This window comes from Amblyomma mixtum, chromosome 1, assembly GCF_055824585.1.
Source record: "Amblyomma mixtum isolate Tamu chromosome 1, ASM5582458v1, whole genome shotgun sequence".
NCBI lineage: Eukaryota > Metazoa > Arthropoda > Arachnida > Ixodida > Ixodidae > Amblyomma > Amblyomma mixtum.
This window is the reverse complement of record NC_143012.1, coordinates 22,672,475-22,691,847: the sequence shown is the minus strand read 5'-3', so window position 1 is coordinate 22,691,847 and position 19,373 is coordinate 22,672,475. Positions and strand designations below refer to the sequence as shown.

The window sequence follows — 19,373 nt, the reverse complement described above, 5'->3', positions numbered from 1 at the left end:
TCGGGGAGAACGCCTTCCTTAGATACAATGTGACCCAAGATGGTTAGCTGCCGGGCGCCGAAGTGGCACTTCTTCAGATTAAGCTGTAGGCCGGCGTCGGTGAGGCAAGTCAGAACCTGCTGCAGGCGCGTGAGGTGAGTGGAAAAATCTACCGAAAAGACAACGATATCGTCCAAGTAACAGAGGCACGTATGCCACTTCAGCTTCCGTAAGACGTTATCCATCATTCTTTCGAATGTAGCTGGCGCGTTGCACAGGCCGAATGGCATAACGGTGAACTCGTAAAGGCCGTCGGGGGTAACGAATGCGGTCTTCTCACGGTCAGCGGCAGCCATCGGGACCTGCCAGTAGCCCGAACGCAAGTCAAGAGAGGAGAAGTATTCGGCGCCTTGGAGACAGTCAAGAGCGTCATCGATGCGGGGAAGCGGATAATTGTCTTTGTGGGTAATTTTGTTCAGTCGCCGGTAATCGACACAAAATCTGATAGAACCGTCTTTCTTCTTGACCAGCACCACCGGAGAAGACCAAGGGCTGTGAGAGGGACGGATGACGCCACGGTGCAGCATGTCTTCAACGTGCTCACTTATCACTTGACGCTCAGCCGCAGACACGCGATAGGGGCGCTGCCGAAAAGGCGGGTGGGAGCCGGTCTCATTGCGATGAGCCACGGTTGATGTACGGCCTAAAGGCTGATGGGCTGCATCGAAAGCGAAGCGGAAAGTGTGGAGAAGGGCTGAAAGCTGCTGACGGTAGGTGGACGGAAGAGTATCGTCGATGGCGGCGCGGAAAAGTTTGTCAGGCTCAGGTTCAGTAGCGAGCTCGGAATGCATGGCGTTTAGAGAGGGACCGCTGGCTGCCTCGTGGACATTAAGGGCAGAGAGAAGGCAGACAGGTTGAATGCAGCCAGGGGACTCACCAGGTAGCAGGGTAAGGGCACACGAGGATGGATTGTAGAGCAGCATCTTCGTGACACCCCGCCGGACATCGAGGACAGCAGAAGGTAGCGGCAGGTTCTTCCGGCGTACAAAGGAAGAAGACGGCGTAAATAAAACGGTGTCATCCGACGCGGCACGGCACGACAGGGAAACAAGGGCAGATGCTCCCGGCGCTACTTCAACATCTTCAGCGATAGTGACCTTGAGTGGCAAGGGGGCAGAGGTTTCAGTAGTAAGCTCGTCAAACAAAGGGGAAAATTCAACTTCAGCGCGGGCGCAATCGATGACGGCGTTGTTGTGTGACAGAAAGTCCCACCCGAGAATTATGTCATGTGAGCATGAGGACAGCACCAACAATTCGACTGAATACAATATATCTTCAATGATGACTCGCGCTGTGCACGAGGCGAGAGGGGCAATGCACTGTTCACTAGCGGTGCGGAGCGAGAGACCCGTAAATGGCGTCGTGACTTTGCGCAAGCGGCGGCAGAGTTTTTCGTGAATCACTGATACTGAGGCACCCGTGTCGATAAGCGCATGTACCGGCAGTCCGTCGACGATGACCTGAAGAACGTTGCGTGTGGAAAACGGAGGCCTTGAGCTTTTCGAACAGCGCGCAGTTCTTGCCTCCGGAACTGCGGATCTTAGTTTCCCTCTTCAGCGGAGGGAGGGCGACGGCGCATTGGTGACAGTGAGCGACGGCGCGGTGATGGAGAACGTCGGGTCTCGTAAGCACGACGGTCGGGGGCGTACGCGTCTAGCGGCGAGGATGGAGAAGCCGAATAAAACATCTGGGATGGATGCACAGGGGTTGAGATGGTCGGCGATGCCACCATGCGACGGCGACAGTGGCGGGCGACATGTCCCGCGTACCCACAGGAGGAACAGATGGGTTGGTTATCCGATGTGCGCCAAGGGTTGTAAAGCCGCTGAGGAGACGGCGAAGAAACCGGGGCTGGTCGTAGAGACGGGGCGGGGCGCAGGACGGGCTGACGAGGTGGAACAGTCAGGGGCACGGAGCGCGCCGCTGCTTCTGCGTAGGTCATCCGGGCGGGTATAGGAGATGGTTGGGGATACTGAGCCTCGGCGTAGGTTAAGGGAGCAACCGAAGGGACTGGATGTGCAGTAGGAATAGCCTCGGCAACTTCATGGCGGATGACCTCCTGCAATGGCGCCACCAGAGGAGTCGCAGCGTCGTGACTGGAGGGCATCAACGAGAGCTGACGCGCGACTTCCTCCCGAACAAACTGCTTTATCTGCGGTGACAGTTGCGCCGGGTCGGTGTCAGATGTGAGGGAAGCAAGCGATTCCTGCTGCGAGAGCGGAGAACGGGTGAGGATGCGTCGCTTCCGAAGTTCGTCAAAGTTCTGGCAATGAGTAATGACTTCGGCGACTGTGGTGGGATTGCGTGCCAGAAGAATCTGGACCGCATCGTCGTCGATTCCTTTCAAAATGTTCTCAATCTTGGCGCGCTCAGACATAGAGGCATCAACTCGTGTGCACAGGTTCACAACGTCCTCTATGTAGCTGGTGAAATTTTCACCAGGCAGCTGCGCCCGACTCCGCAGGCGTTGTTCCGCGCGCAGCTTGCGCACCGCAGGCCTGCCAAATACATCAGAAAAATTGGACTTGAAAGCTGACCACGTGGGGATGTCGGATTCCTGGTTTCTGAACCATAGGTTCGCAACGTCCGAAAGGTAGAAGATGACGTTGTTAAGTTTGAGTGCATCGTCCCACTTGTTATGGGTGCTCACCCGTTCGTACGATGCCAGCCAATCCTCGACGTCATCGTCGCCGGTGCCACTGAAGAATGCGGGATCACGCTGCCGCAGCGCTCCAGCGCACAGAACGGTCGGGGTGGGTGGTGCAGGACTGGCCACGGAGTCCTTAGGCATTGTGAGCGGCGGGAGAAGACGGCTGCGAAGGTCCAGGGCGTCAGACGACCGCAACCTCCACCAAATGAAAGGGGGTTCGCGTACTAGTGACCTCAGCTATACAGTTCGCCAAACAGCTGAGCGGACGGCAGCAAAATCACAGTCAGTCTACACAGCCAGAGAGCTGGAGCCGCGCGCGCCGGCACACTTCGTCGTCAACTTCTTCGTCTGCCATCGAGGCAACCTGAGGCGCATTCATAATAGTTCAGGCGCGTTAATTGTAATTCACTACAATATATATATATATATATATATATATATATATATATATATATGAAGCCAACAGCCAGAGAAACCAAGGGACACAGGGGATTTTTTTTAATTTAGTTATTTATTTTGTGCTGTTGTTGGATTTAGAATATTGCTGAATATGCTATCGCTTAGCCAATTGATTAAAAAAGCAGAATAAAAAAGAACCACATGCCGCCGGTGGGATCCGAACCCACGATCTACGTCACATACCCCCGAAAGCAGAAGACTCTGACAGCCGTCGCCGTAGCTCAGCGGTAGAGCACCGGACGCGTAATTCGGAGGTTGTGGGTTCGGATCCCACCGGCGGCATGTGGTTGTTTTTTATCCTGCTTTTCTAATCAATTAGCTTAAAGCGATAGCATATTCAGTAATATTCTAAATCGAACAACAGCACAAAATAAGTAACTGAATTAAAAAAAAAGTCCCCTGTGTCCCTTGGTTTCTCTGGCTGTTGGCTTCTCTCATATTTATAACGAGCCCCTCATTGCCCTTCCCTGGTTTGCTTAATTGCTTAGCGAGGGCCTCGGTTCTGGCAGCCTTGATGCCATAGGAGGCATAAGACGGTTCTCACACAGCTTCCACCCTCGCCGTTCGATGACGTTCTACGTCACATCAGCCGTAACTCAGGACGTGGCGCTGATGAACACTCTCCAGGTTAGGTTATTTGTAAACACAAATACCCCCGAAAGCAGAAGATTTGACAGCCGTCGCCGTAGCTCAGCGGTAGAGCACCGGACGCGTAATTCGGAGGTCGTGGGTTCGGATCCTACCGGCGGCATGTGGTTGTTTTTCTTCTGCTTTTCTAATCAATTAGCTTTAAGCGATAGCATGTGCAGTAATATTCTGAATCGAACAGCACAAAATAAATAACTAAATTTAAAAAAAAATCCCCTGTGTCGCTTTGTTTCTCTGGCTGTTGCCTTCTCTCATATTTATAACGAGCCCCTCATTCCCCTTCCCTGGTTTGCTTAATATATATATATATATATATTGTCACGTGCTGCGCATGGGCGCTGAGGAACAAAGAAGACGTGCGGCGGCTGGAAGAAGAGAAAGTCCAGTATCCTGCCGCCGGCGCACCAAGCTCTTCTCGACCTGCCTTGTACATAGTATTTTGTAAATAGAACCTGTAACAGTGTGGTGCAGGTGCTGGGTCGATCACCACGGACCCCTCTCGCAACCGCTGCAGCCGAAGAATCGCCGGATTGCCACCGTTGCCCGTGCAAATGCCCAAGGAAGCCGACGCACGTCCGACCGGCGCAGCAACGTCCGCTTGGCAGCACTACCGTGAGCCGCGGACGTTTTCCGGGAAGGCTGGCGAAGACGTGAATGATTGGCTCACCAATTACAAGCGGGTGAGCAAATACAACGGCTGGGATGCCACTCTTCAGCTGGCCAATGTCGTCTTCTTTCTCGATGGCACCGCGCTAACTTGGTTCGAAAACCATGAGGCATCAATAACGAGTTGGGACCGCTTCATGGAAGAGCTCCGCAGCTGCTTCGGGGATACCGTTGCCAAACGAAAATGCGCTGAGCAGTCTTTGCTTCAGAGAGCGCAAGTGCCTGGAGAGACCTGCACGACTTACATAGAAGAGGTCTTGAAGCTGTGCAAAGTCGTTAATCCCAGTATGTCCGACGAAGATCGCGTTGGTCATCTCCTCAAAGGCATCGCAGAGGACGTCTACAGCTTTCTTATTAGTAAAGAAAATTTAGACTCGCCCACGGATATCATCAAGCACTGCCGCACCTTTGAAGCTCTAAAACTGCGTCGAATTACTCCCAAGTTCGATCGCCTGCCTAACGTCACCACCGTCGCCAGCGTGGATTTCCACGAGCCTGTGAATGCGGCGACTCTCCCTGACGTCATTCGTCAAATCGTGCGTGACGAACTCTCCCGGCATCAAGATGTTGCGCGCCGCAGTGAGGTCCCGTATGAGAGCTGTTCTCTGCAGGCGGCTCCCGCCTACCGCTCCTCCCCTTGGAGTTCGTCTGGCCAGGCCCCTACCAGTGCTCCTCGCATTGATTACAGCGACGCTCCCCGGATCACCCGCCCCGGCTCCAGGGCGCCAGCTCGTCCGCAACGCCACCTGCGGCAGCCGGAGTACGATGGTCGTTTCGACACTGGCTACGAGGAGTGTTATCCCGAGTGCCCCCCCGACCCACCACTTTGTTACCGCTGTGGTATGGTCGGTCACATCTCTAGATTCTGCCGTCGCCGGGGCCAGTATTCCCGCTCCCAGCGCCAATGGTCATACCCTCGCCCCAGTTTCAATGCGCCTGTTCATGACCGTGTCTTCACATCGTCTCAGCGCCCATCCAGTTACGCGCCACCACGGAACGACTCCCCCGCCTCTGACCGAAGTCTGACTCCACCTCCGCACCGCTCTCGCCGCTCGCCTTCTCCCCAACGTCGTTCCCCACCGTCCCCGGGAAACTAGCGTGTGCGGCCGATGGAGGTGCGGTCGCCGGATCATCGATAGTGCCAATTCCTCTGCCCGTTGTTATGTTAAGGAACCGCCTTGAAGTTTTAGTGGACGGTATTTGCGTCATGGCCTTAGTGGACACTGGTGCCACGGTGTCAGTGATGAGTTCAACTTTCAAGAACCGCCTGGGTCGTAAAATAATGTTCGCTTGGGATCGTGCTGTTATATTCCGGGGTGTAGGGGGAGAATCATTGGTTCCGATTGGTATTTGTTTTGTGAATGTAGTGATCGCTGGCCACATGTTCCGAACTGAATTCACGGTGCTCCCTCGTTCTACGCATGACATCATCCTCGGTATTGACTTTTTGCACCAGTGCGGCGCTACTCTCGACTTCCGCAGTGGTGGCATATCGTTAAGTCCTGGCCTTCGGTCAGCTCTCATAGAAGACTCGCCAGTGGTTACCCAAGTGTTTTCTGTCTCTGAAGATACCGTCGTTCCAGCAATGTCTGCCATATTCGTTCCCGTTGTGTCCTCGAGCACGATTTCTGATGCCTTCGATGCTGTGGTGGAACCTTGTTCCCTTAACTGTGCAAAGAAAAGTGTGCTAGTACCCCGCAGCGTCGTCCATGTGACCAAGGGCCATGCCACTCTTTGGACTGTCAATCACTCCAACGAACCTGCAGTATTGCCATGTGGTTTAAAACTTGCTGGCTTTGAAGAACGTTTTTCTGTACCAGTTGCCGCGATCACTGACAACGTGTCTCGTCCAACTAGACGCCGCGATCTGAGCGACTCTCAATTCCTAGCCATGGTCAACAAATCCCTACCCACTAGCGACCGCCAGGTACTAGTGGCCGTTCTTATGAAGCATGCTGACGTGTTTGACTTTGGTCGCGACCAACCACCGCCGATTCCAGCTTCCCGTACCCATCACATGATCAATACTGGATCTGCACAGCCGATTCGACAGAAGCCATACCGCGTCTCGCCTTCCGAACGTCAGATAATTGATGAACAAGTCCGTGACATGTTGCACCGCGGCATCATTCAGGAATCCTCAAGCCCGTGGGCTGCTCCAGTGATCCTTGTCAAAAAGAAAGATGGCACTTGGCGATTTTGTGTCGACTACCGCCGGCTTAACACTGTCACAAAGAAGGATGTTTACCCGCTCCCGCGCGTTGATGATGCCATTGACTGCCTCCACTCAGCCTCCTACTTTTCCTCGGTGGATCTACGGTCCGGGTACTGGCAGATCCCGATGCACCCGCAAGACAAAGAGAAGACAGCATTCGTGACACCTGACGGGTTGTATGAATTTAATGTTATGCCTTTCGGCCTTTGCAACGCTCCTGCCACTTTTGAACGATTTATGGATACGCTTTTACGTGGCCTGAAGTGGCAAGTTTGCATGTGTTATCTGGACGATGTTGTCATTTTTGGTAGGACCTTCGCCGAACATAACAGCCGCTTAGCCATTGTCCTAGACTGCATAGAGAGAGCGGGCCTCGTGCTGAACTCGAAGAAGTGTCGCTTCGGTGAGCGCCAAATTACTGTGCTTGGTCATCTCGTTGACAAGGATGGCGTCAGACCCGACCCGCAGAAGGTTGAAGCTGTAAGCAGTGTCAAAGAAACCAAATCAGTGAAAGAGCTCAGGAGTTTCCTAGGACTTTGCTCATATTTTCGGCGTTTCGTTCCCAAGTTTTCTGATTTAGCCTACCCGCTTACAAGTCTCCTGCAGAAAGACACCCCTTTCCACTGGACTCCCGAATGCGACTCCGCGTTTCGGCAGCTCAAGTTTCTCCTCACCTCGCGGCCAATATTACGTCATTTCTGCCCGACAGCACCGACTGAACTCCACACTGACGCCAGCGGCATCGGCGTGGGTGCTGTGCTTATCCAACGCCATGAGGGCAATCAACACGTTGTCGCTTATGCAAGTCGCACCCTCAGCAAGTCGGAACGCAATTACACTAACAGAGCAAGAGTGTCTCGCCGTTGTTTTCGGCGTACAACGGTTTCGTTCGTACCTTTATGGACGTGCTTTTACAGTCGTCACAGACCACCATTCTCTGTGCTGGCTGGTCAATCTACGCGACCCCTGCGGTCGGTTGGCCCGCTGGGCGTTACGCCTCCAAGAGTTTAACTTCAAAGTGTCTTACAAAAGTGGCCGCCAACACGCCGACGCAGATTGCCTCTCGCGGCTGCCGCTCACGGTTACTACTTCCGATGATGAAAACTTCGACGACTATCTCGCTGCCGTTTCCCAAGAGTTTCCAGATCTTGGCACTTTCCAGACGGAACAACGCAAGGATCAGCACTTGGCGCCGCTTTTTGCCGAAGCCCGTGACCCGACATCCGCAAGCCCTTTCTGCATTCGCGACGGTTTACTCTATAGAACGAATTACTCGCCTGGAGGTGCGCGCTTTCTCCTCGTCGTTCCGGCTACTCTGTACTCCTCTGTTCTGCAGGCAATGCACGATGACGTCACGGCTGGACACTTGGGGTTTGCCAGGACCCTTAACCGCATCAAAGAACGTTTTTACTGGCCAAAAATGCGTCATATGGTTCAGCGCTACGTGGCCACCTGCGTGCAGTGTCAGCGGTTCAAGCTTCCCACGACTTCTTCGCCTGGACGCCTGCATCCTGTGCCACCTCCAAGCACGCCATATGAACAAGTTGGACTCGATCTGCTCGGCCCGTTTCCCCGCTCGTCCAACGGTAACCGCTGGATTATAGTGTGCGTTGATTACCTCACCCGTTACTGTGAGACCACCGCCCTACCTTGCGCCACCGCTGCTGAGGTCTCGCTCTTCCTTCTTCGTGCTGTCATCCTCCGGCATGGACCTCCTCGAGTTGTTATCAGTGACCGCGGTCGCCAGTTTACGGCAGACGTTGTGGAAGAGCTTCTGCGTCTTAGTTCATGCCATTTTCGCCACTCTACGCCGTACCACCCCCAGACTAATGGACTGGTTGAACGTACCAATCGGACACTCACGACCATGCTGGCCATGTATGTCGATTCCCGCCATAAGAACTGGGACGACGTGCTTCCCTTCATTACATACGCCTATAACACGTCGAGGCATGAAATAACTGGGTACAGCCCATTCTTCCTCCTTTATGCCCGTCCGCCTCGAAGCTCCCTCGACAGCATCTTACCTTTCTCTCTCGACACCGAGCCTTCTATTGCCAACACTCTATGTCGCGCTGAAGAAGCCCGTCGGATTGCCCGGATACGCACCTTGGCATCACAGCATCGCTCTAAGCAGCGTTATGACCGCCGGCGCAAGGATGTCTCCTACCTGCCCGGTGACGTTGTATGGTTGTGGACGCCCCTACGCAAGCGTGGTTTGTCAGAAAAGCTGCTATCCCACTACACAGGCCCGTTCATCGTTGTTGCTCGCCTCAATGACCTCAACTATGTCATCTCTCCCCAATCAACGCAAGGACGCCGCTCAAGGACAACCCAGGTCGTGCATGTCGCACGGCTGAAGCCATTCCACTCTCGGCATCCCGATTGATTCAGTGGCCCAGAGGGCTTCGTCTGCGAACGGGGAAATGTCACGTGCTGCGCATGGGCGCTGAGGAACAAAGAAGACGTGCGGCGGCTGGAAGAAGAGAAAGTCCAGTATCCTGCCGCCGGCGCACCAAGCTCTTCTCGATCTGCCTTGTACATAGTATTTTGTAAATAGAACCTGTAACAATATATATAAGATGAAGTCACCAGAAATTGAAAAACATAACAAGATTTAATTCACGACGTTTCGGATGGAGGACCAGCCTTTTTATTTTTATTTATTTATTCAATACTGACAGCCTCCATTTGGTGGCCAAGGCAGGAGCGGTACAAGGATATATCGTACATCGCGACAAAACAAAACAAGTAAAAATGCGAATAAAGAAGCAAAAGCTAACACACAGGGTTTCATAGAAAGACAAAGAGAAAGATTAAATGCACTCGGTTACCTAAAAATACAAAAAAAAGCAAACAAAAGAGCATGAATGAACACACTGCGCTTAAAAAGACGATATGACAGCAGATAAAGAACACTTCTGATTTGTCAAACGGACCACGTGAAATGGAAGCCCGTTCCATTCCAGTGTCGTTCTTGGAAAAAAAGAAAACTGATACGCTTTCGTTCGGCACCGTGGCATCATGATTGTCAAATTGTGTTTATTGCGCGTTGGTCGTGAAGTGTGGTATGCCATGTAGGTCTCAGATGAATGTTTGTTAAATTATTAAAAATCCCATGCAACATTTTTAGACGGTGCGACTTGCGACGAGATTGAAGTGTCTGCAGTTCAGATTGCCTCAATAGATTAGTAACCGAAACGTGCCTTCCATATGCGTTGTATATAAATCTAAGCGCCTTCCTTTGAACGCCTTCAATGCGCTGTACATCTACTTGGGTGTGCGAATCCCAAACCACATCTGCGTATTCCAGTAATGGCCGTACGAGTGCAATGTAAGCTGCTAATTTAGTTTTAGATGTGCAGTTCCTTAGACGATTTATTAGCAGCCAAAGCCTGTTGGACGCCTTTGAAACTATATGCCCGATGTGGGAACTCCAACTCAAGTTACTATTGAATACAACCCCCAAGTATTTGTATTCGTTTACGGGAAAGACTGCTGCACCGTTAATTATGTATGTGTAATTAAGAGCGCACTTTTTACGCGTAAATGTCATTTTTGAGCACTTAGACGTGTTTAGTGACATTTGCCAGACTCGGCACCACCTTCAGCACACGGTGATCTTCCGCATTTTGAATAGGCAGATATACAACGCAGTCGTCAGAACGGCACCGTACAGGGGATAATGGTGACTTTATCTTATATTAATCAATCAGCTGCCAATATATATATATATATATATATATATATATATATATATGTAATTATTTGTTGGCAGCTGATTGATTAATATAATATCAAGTCACCAGAACTTGGAAAAACATAACACGATTTAATTCACGACGTTTCAGCTGGAGGACCAGCCTTTTTCGAGTGTATTACAGTATTTGAAACAAGCAACTTTTATAGCATCCGCGAGGCACAGAAAAGTGTCAAAACAAAAACAAAATCAGTGGTGAGGGGAGAGGTTTAGAAAAAATAATAATAAAAATAAAAAAAAATAAAAAATGTTGGTTACAACTTGAAACGGCGGCAGGTGTTCGGAGGGAAGTAACGACAGAAAAGTCGATGACAAGCGCTACCGTCTACAGGGTACAGCTGCCACAGGGTTGTGACAAAAAAAAACCTTTACTGCACAAGACTTTACAAAATGGCACTCAAGACGCATTGTGGCGACACCGGCGAAGCGCCTGGCAGCCGCACAGCGAGAAGGCGACATTCCAGGAGAAAGGTCTAGGCATGGGGATCCGCAGGAATGTCAAAAAAAAGAAGAGAAAAAGAACGCTACTACACTAGAATATGCAAAATCCCACTCAGAGAAGGGTTGTGGCAGCACAACACTATACAAGATAGGTCATTAGGAACAAACACAAGTTTCTAATGACTATTGAATCCTTACACAACCACTCAATACACAACAAAAGAAAAAGACGCAAGGTTAACAACAAACACACACACACAACACCAGAAACGAACTGCAGTCAGTGGCAAGTACAATGTACTGTGTTGAGGCAAATGTAATTCTTCACTGTGCGTGAGCGCGCGCAGAAGAGAAATGCGTGACAATGCATTACAAGGCATGACAATACAATACAAAAATACTTAAAAAAAAAAACAAAACAAAAAACACTAAATACGTGGGAACGCATGTGACATGAAACAAAGAAGAAGAAAGAATTGCTTGCTATGCTTTCTGACGCCCGTTCTGTCAGTCTCTGCCATCAACATGTTTTGGATAATTATTTGGTACTCTAGGGGCGTAAGCATGACAGCCTGCCTACTGTTTCGTTGATGCCGCTTGAGAATGCGTTAAATTTGAGAATCAGGTATGATTGACAGCTCTCGCGCTCATAATGCGTTTTGAACCCCGATTGAGGTACAATAGCTTTAATGTTATCGAATGGATGCCCGAGGTTGTTTATGTGCTTTGAAAGTGGGAGATTTGGCTGCGTCCGCACATGTGATCTGTGAATGTTGATGGGAATTCTGAACGGTGTAACTGTTTGTCCCACGTACTGAGCTTTACAGGTGCCACATTCCAGGAGGTAGACAACATTAGCGCTGTCGCATGAGAAGTTGCCTTTTATCTGGAATGAGAAAGATGACGCTGTGCTTTTGGCCCTAGTAGTTGTTTCCATCATCGGACAGAGTTTGCACCAAGGTTTATTGCATGGCGCAGATCCTCTGAAGCTACGGTTCCCGATTGTAGATGATAATATGATATCACGGATATTGCTTGCACAACGCGTGGCGGCGCGGGGATCACTTATTTCATCCTTTCACTCTGTTGAAGGATGTTGTGGTGTTTCTTAAGAACTGCATTAACATTGGGGATTGACGCTGAATGTGTAAGGACAAGATTGACTTGAGAGTTCGGGCGTGGCTGCTTCTTGCCATTTATGAGTTCGCGCCGGTCATGCCTTGAAGCTTTCTTGACTGAATCGTTGATAACTGAAAATGGGTGTTTCTGTCGTGCTAGGTCTGCCCGGAGTTGCTCGCAGTTTGATTCAAAGTCGTCATCTTTAGAGCAAATCCTCCGGAAACGTAGGGACTGACTGTACGCGATGGAGGTTTTGCAATGCCGGGTGTGACTGCTCTCGAAGTGCAAGAACTGATGTCGGTCGGTGGGTTTTCTATAAACCGTTGTCTCAAGTTTGTTTCCCGTGAGTCACCTGGACATCAAGAAAATTCAATGACGAAGCTGAATATGAAGATGAAAACGAGATGCCAGTGTGAGCGTTGCTGAAGTTGGAAATAAACTTCGTTAGCATTTCCTCCCCGTGTGTCCAGATCATGAATATGTCATCTATGAACCTTCTGTAAAATATCGGTTTGTATGGAGAACTATTGAGGAATTCTGTCTCAAGTGCGGCCATGAATATATTAGCGTATTTTGGTCCAATTTTTGTTCCCATTGATGTGCCGCTTATTTGTACGTAGTGCTGGCCATTAAACTCAAAGTTATTTAACTCGAGTATAAGTTTTAAAAGCTCTGCAAGCGTGTTGCCGTCAACCGGTTGTTTGGATTCCAAGTGCTCATAAGCAGAGACGACCGCTTTGATGCCATCAGCATGCAATATGTTGGTGCATAATCAAGCGACGTCCAGGGTTACTAGAAGGGAATCATTTGGAAGTACTAGTGAAGAATTTCGCTCAAAAAATGGGTGGTGTCCTTAACATAGGAGGGATATCTCTGATGAGGCTGCCGACAAAACTCGAGATGTTTTCAGTAACCGTTCCAATGCCAGAGACGATTGGTCTTCCTGGATTGTTTTCTTTATGAATTTTTGGAAGAAGATAAAAACGTCATGAGCTCTAATGTAATGGAATTAGGGCTTGTGTGATCCTGTCATCAATTTGCTTCTTTTTTGAGAGACTTAGAATATATTACCTTCTTGTTGTACTCTGGCGTGGGGTCAATAGGGAGAGCCTTGTAAAATGAGGATTCGCTTAGTTGCCTTTGGACCTCGTCAAGGTAGTCCTTTTGATTCATAACTACGGTGGCTCCACCTTTATCCGCTGGTTTTATGACAATGTCAGATCGGCTGCTGAGAACCTGCAATGCGTTGCGTTCCGACAATGTAAGATTAGAGAGATAAGAGCGCCGTTTTTGAAATTCCGCAAGGATATCTTTTGCACCGCCTTTATATATAGATCCAGACACTTATCGCGCCGCGGAGGTGGTGTCCAATGGGTGATAGATGGGAGTTTTGGACCAGGATCAGATTTCTGGGGGCGATCGTAGTAGTATTCTCTCAGTCTAAGGTTCCGGGAGAAATTTTCTATATCTTTATAAAGCTGAAATTCATTAAATGTGCCGCTGGTGGGGCAGAAGTTAAGGCCCTTTGACAGTACCATGAATAGATCATGTGATAAAGTAACCGAGGAACGATTTACTACATTGTTAGGTATGGGCTTGGCAGATGTTAGAGTTGAGTGGCGGGAGCCTGAAGGAGGTGAACTGACTTGTATATCTGGTGCAGAGATTGGACTGTACATTGCAGGGAGTGGAGAAATTTTTACACCTGACGGAGGGGTTGGTGGAGGAACCCCGTCCCGAAGGAACTTTTTCTCCCTGCAGTTCGTTTCTGGTGTTGTGTGTGTGTGTTTGTTGTTAACCTTGCGTCTTTTTCTTTTGTTGTGTATTGAGTGGTTGTGTAAGGATTCTCCTTTTTTTGTGTATTGAGTGGTTGTGTAAGGATTTATTAGTCATTATAAACTTGTGTTTTTTCCTAATGACCTATCTTGTATAGTGTTGTGCTGCCACAACCCTTCTCTGAGTGGTGGTGGTGGTAGTGGTTTATTTTAAAAAAAAATAAATAAAAAGTGAAGCAAAAGAGTGTTGTCGGCGACATTGGAGCACATGCTCCTTCGCTGTACCGCTTGCAGTGCCGCGTCGCGAGATGCTCGCGGCCTACAGGGCGCTGGGAATCATCCCGGACAGTCTCGAAGCGCTCCTGTGGCCGCGCGGCAGTGCGCGCACCCGTGACAGAACAATGGTGAGCCTCTGTGCGTTCATCGAGCAGGCGGACTTGACTCCCCGCTTGCTCTACGCCAGGTAGTGCACGCGTGACACGAACGCTCCGTGGGTGCTACCTCGGACGGTATACGCGGCCGGGCGCCCCACCCCGGCCGCTAGTGCAGTGTGCCGCGCGCGCGATTAGTCCGAGACGGGACGCTACGTGCGCGCGGCTATGTACATACAGTTTACTTCTTGTGTGAGTGATTGTGCGCAGTGGCCGCTCGCGCGCACTTATTTTCGGACAATGCTTGGACATTATCGCGCGGGCGGCGCGAACTTGATTACTTTTGTATTTTGTAAATAGTGTACAAAGCTCTCCCCTGTCCTTTCTTGCTGTCGCTCCCGTCTATACTTCTCCTCAATATCCTCTCCCTTTCCCTTTCGTTTCCGCCGGCTGCAGCTCGGGTGCTTAAGATATTAGATAGCAATTGCCGCGGCCGGCAACACTGTTTTGCTTCACTTTTTTTTTTAAATAAACCACTACCACCACCACCAGTGTTGTCGGCCGCGGCAATTGCTATCTAATATCTTAAGCACCCGAGCTTGTGTAGTAGCGCTTTTTTTTTCTTTTTTTTTGACATTCCTGCGGAGCCCCATGCCTAGGAATTTCTCCTGGAATGTTGCCTTCTCGCCGTGCGGCTGCCAGGCGCTTCGCGCGTGTCGCCACAATGCGTCTTGAGTGCCATTTTCTAAAGTCTTGTGCAGTAAAGGTGTTTTTTTTTTGTCACAACCCTGTGGCAGCTGTAGGCTGTAGAGGTTCGCGCTTGTCATCGACTTTTCTGTCGTTACCTCCCTCCGAACACCTGCCGTCGTTTCAAGTTGTAACCAATATTTTTTAATTTTTTTTTTATTTTTATTTTTATTATTTTTTCTAAACCTCTCCCATCACCACTGTTTGTGTTTTTTTTGACACATTTTTCTGTGCATATTGGATGCTATAAAAGCTGCTTGTTTGAAATACTGTCATACACTTGAAAAAGGCTGTTCCTCCAGCCGAAACGTCGTGAATGAAATCTTGTTTTTCAAGTTCTGGTGACTTTATCTTATATATATATATATATATATTTATATATGGCGACGGACGACGGCCGGCTGTTCTGCTAGTGGGTCATATAATGCTTTCGCATTGATAAAAAGCAGACACGTACTGTTATAGACGGCAGCACTCGTAGAAGCAACAAACGACTCATCAGCATATAAATCTGGGTGCAATTGCCGGTTTCCACTTCTTAGCCTGCCTTGTTTATTACCGTCGGGTATCGCGTTAACCAGGAAGAAACAATGCATGTGAAATAACTGGAGCTCTGTCTCGTAGAGGGAAAATACGAGTAGTTACGCACAGCTCGTATATGCACTCGTAACAGAAAGGAGCAAAAAAGAAACAAGGTGTCTTCTAGCGGACACCCTTTTGCAAAAGGGAGTGCGCAAGAGGACAGCTTACTATTTTACTCCCATATAGGCGCATTCCTTTTTATAGTATACATGCTATCAGCGTCAAATGAAATGAGAACAGCGGAGCGCGTGGCAAAATTTAGTTTACTCTGCCTGTCGCCATAAGTGACACACGCGCTCATCCGGTTGGCGAGAGTTTTGCTCCTGTTTTCTTTTACGTTTATTTTTTCGGCTTTGCCACTCGAGCGCCACATTCACCCTTTCGACCGATCTCAACTTTTTCAGGGCGCTTTCGCTGGCGGCGCCGGCTGCGGCCCGGGTGGGTGAAGCGAGCGCAGTTATCTCCCTGGTTTGCAACGCTTTGATTTCGCTCCCATCATCGTCGCGTTATCAGCGCCCGGTTCGGATGCGAGCAGTGAAGAAGCCGATCGGGCTGCTGTCGGTGCCCAACCCAACGCAGCAATCTAAACACAGCCAATTTCGATACAGGTTCTCCTTACTTTTCGGGCTGGCTTAGAATTACAGACACATTTGGTCTCTTCGCTTTCGGGTGACCTATACACGTGACTTGCAAATCTTTGTAAATCTGAGTTGCCGTCTTTCCGGAAAGAAACAGGTATACACAACTGCTCGTAAGCTTATGAAAAAGTTGTAAGCGATGCTTTTTATTCCTGGACCAATTGTTACCTCCCATGGGCAGTCATCGAAGCAACACCAAATGCGGCAGTTTGCGTGCCCTGTGAGTAGCAAAAAAAAAGGTACGAATGTATTGATCGGTTCCACTGTCTGCGGAAATACGGGTGCAAATAAAGGCTTCCATTATTGGCGCTGCACATTTGGCGGTTCATTGTCTCTATCGCTAAAACGAATAAAATTTGCGCTGTTCAGTGCACTGTGTCCGAAGAAAATTAATGAATCCTCCTGTATTTCCATTACATGGACGCCGTCTTGGAAGTGATCGGATCGGCCGCGCTTTCCAGGAAGCCATGGCGGCGACACGCGGGCGGCGTATCAGAATGAGGAAGGCTGCTTTGTTTCTCTATCATGGCCTACAATGAAAGAAAGCCTTAAAATTCTGTGATTTTTGCCATCGAGATTCCCAAAAGTGTCCACCCCCCCTTTCATACCCGTCCGTCCACTGAGTGATCGGCTAAGCATTTCGTCCAGTTCGAGAAACAAGAAAATCCCGTGAAGCTTATTGCAGGCATTTCCTCGGAAGGGAGTGCCTCCTACATTAAAATATGGCTGCGTAGCAGTCCCCGTACTTTTCCTTCAGCGACGGACACGATCTCGCGCGAGCAAAATTATTGTTCCCCGAAGCCTGTGTACGAATGCTCAGACCTTATCGAGGTGGTAGCAGGGACAGCGGATCCATTGGTAGTAGTGGTTTACACAAATAAAATTTCGGAAATGCTGTTGGCAGGAAATCATGAGGGCCGAACCAAATGAACCGTAAAGGCGACTTTCGGGTCAACAACTTCCAGGAATGTCAGTGTTTCCACTTTGTTAGAGATTAGTGGTTTTGTAGCGAGTAGATTAACTTTTTTTTTTTGGACTAAAGTTTTTTCTTTCTCATTTCAGAGAAACAGTTACCGGTCGTTACAAACGCGAACAACACACGAGAGATTCACGAAACTTCAAAAGTGCGTAAATTTCGCGCAACTGTTCCCATCATGTAATACAAATGTGAAAATTACTTTTTCTTATTTACTCGACCCTGCTACGTAACTTGCGAGGCACATCATGCTGTTAGCAGAATGTCACTTAAGCTCTCGTCGCACTTTTTCTGTTAAATTAAGCTTGTATCCAAAAGAAATCAGAGAAAAATTGGTGACGTGACCTTTTATCTGAGAAACAGCGAACCCTGGTTATATGAATCGAAGGCTGTACAAAGGAAAGTTGACGTCTGTATTTTCCCAAGTTTTTTTTTTTTTTGCTATGTGCCGAGAGAGTTTAACTGGGTCATGAGATTGAGGTGATCTTAACTAGAACAGCTAACATGATTGATCTTAAACATGTCGTCTCCCATATCTTATACTGATGAATCAGTGTCTCCAGCCTCCATTCCACTTTAGTCGGTATGACTGTTTTTGTTAGGCAAGATGTTGAGCGTCCTTTTGTGTTATGTTAGTTTACGGCAGTTCGTTGCAATCTTGTCTAAGTTTGACACACATAGACACAGTATCTAGGGCAGCTCAGGGTCGAGAGCTTTCATCTTTATTAATGCCGCCACTGAACTATATCATCTGCAAGGTTTCTTATCATTGCTGCCTACCGTCTAGAATGGAGAAAAAGCACAGATTTCGAATGCGAACAGCTATCCAGTGCGCCTTCTGAGGCCCTTCAGTTAAAAGTTAAGCGCCAAGTGTACTACCCGCCCCCCCCCCCCCCCGCCCCCCCCCCCCTCCTTGATCCCTTTCCGATGCATATTCCCAGGCCCAATAGCTTGCATGTTGTTCGAGCTGGTCACTCTTTCCGAATGTATGTAGATTACACAATTCATTTTTCCTTAAATAAAAGTGCGAAGATATAAATTAAACTTACAATAACATGGGCAAAATTTATGTTATGGCTTATTTCTTTCCTGAAATGCCTTTTCACCCGAATATGCCCCACAATTCCTCGTATTGTAACGTCACCCCACGTATCCCCCGTTTGATTATTTTTTTAATTTATCAGAATGGGCAGTTTGCACAGTGTTCAGCATGCGGGTGCGGACAAGAGGTGCTGTGGTGCGTTCCTGTTTTCCAGGCATTTTGGCTTAACTTCGCCGCTTCTCTCCAAGAACGCGCAATTCTTCTATATTTTTTTTTTGCTTTCAGCAGCAGGAAAGTGGCCCTGGAACAAGAAAAGCGGCTGTGAAATCGGCAAAAGCAGAAAAAAAAAAATTGACCAAGAAACTTAGCAGGAGGGATGATGATGATAGAAATCATTTTGTTGAGCAAACAGCTTTCGCTCTCCAAACGGGGGAGGGGCGAAGGCTTAGACCAGGAGAGCTACGACCATAGCTGTTCTCTGAGCCAGGTCGTAATAATCATCAGCCTGCATGACTACGCCCACTACAGGGCAAAAGCCTCCTCCATGTCACTAGCAGCGGCAGCCACGGCAAGCAATATTACAAAATAAAGCTTCGTAGGTTCCACTGGCATCCATAACAAAGGGCCACAAGACATCTATGGGCTATGACCTTCGTAAAACTATGGATGATGTCGAAATGGATGCAGCGGAATAGTAGATGACCTCTTGGTTTCAAAGGGTTGTTGCCATGTGTGTTGTCACAGCCTTTTCTGCGGTCAAAGGCGCGTGGCGCGTAGCTTGTGTGCTATTGATTCCCGTTCACCATACAAACGTTTATTTCGCAATTCCAGGAAAAACACCAGCAGTGAAACATCAACCCGAGATTTCGAAGCATGGCGAGTGTTTTTATTGTTTACTCACACACTGCCAGTGCTATGTAGAATTCTAAGAGACAGCTGATATGGTAACAGTAAATAAGAGAAAATGGGCAGAATAAGGCATATCAGAATGGTACAAACATATTGCGTTCAAGTCGTTGGGTCAGTAGCTGCGGAGAGGTAGTCTGTGACGTTGAGGTACGTTGCAAATAATGCTGATTTTCTTTTTTTCCGCCCGCGCATCCGTGTATGATAACAAAAATCCCGAAAGCGCTTAGGGCCGCAGCCGGCAACATTCTTTTCGTTCACTTTTTATTGTCAAATAAACTACTACCACCACCAAGGTTCGAAAAACGAAAAGGAAACACTGGCTGCGGAACTTCGACT

At 48.9% G+C, this 19,373-nt stretch overlaps 1 protein-coding gene across 1 annotated transcript; it reads left to right on the top strand.

Annotated features, from left to right (window-relative positions):
* Nucleotides 1-4,347: 4,347 nt before the first annotated feature.
* LOC149365710 (uncharacterized) lies at nt 4,348-18,356 on the top strand. Its single transcript, XM_089569137.1, has 2 exons — nt 4,348-5,302; nt 18,343-18,356. Exons 1-2 carry the CDS (start codon nt 4,348-4,350, stop codon nt 18,354-18,356), a joined length of 969 nt encoding a protein of 322 aa, XP_089425263.1.
* Nucleotides 18,357-19,373: the final 1,017 nt, after the last annotated feature.

Bases quoted from the DNA above. Each gene is read 5' to 3' on its own strand.
- LOC149365710 (XM_089569137.1), top strand. From the start codon at position 4,348: ATGCCCAAGGAAGCCGACGCACGTCCGACCGGCGCAGCAACGTCCGCT.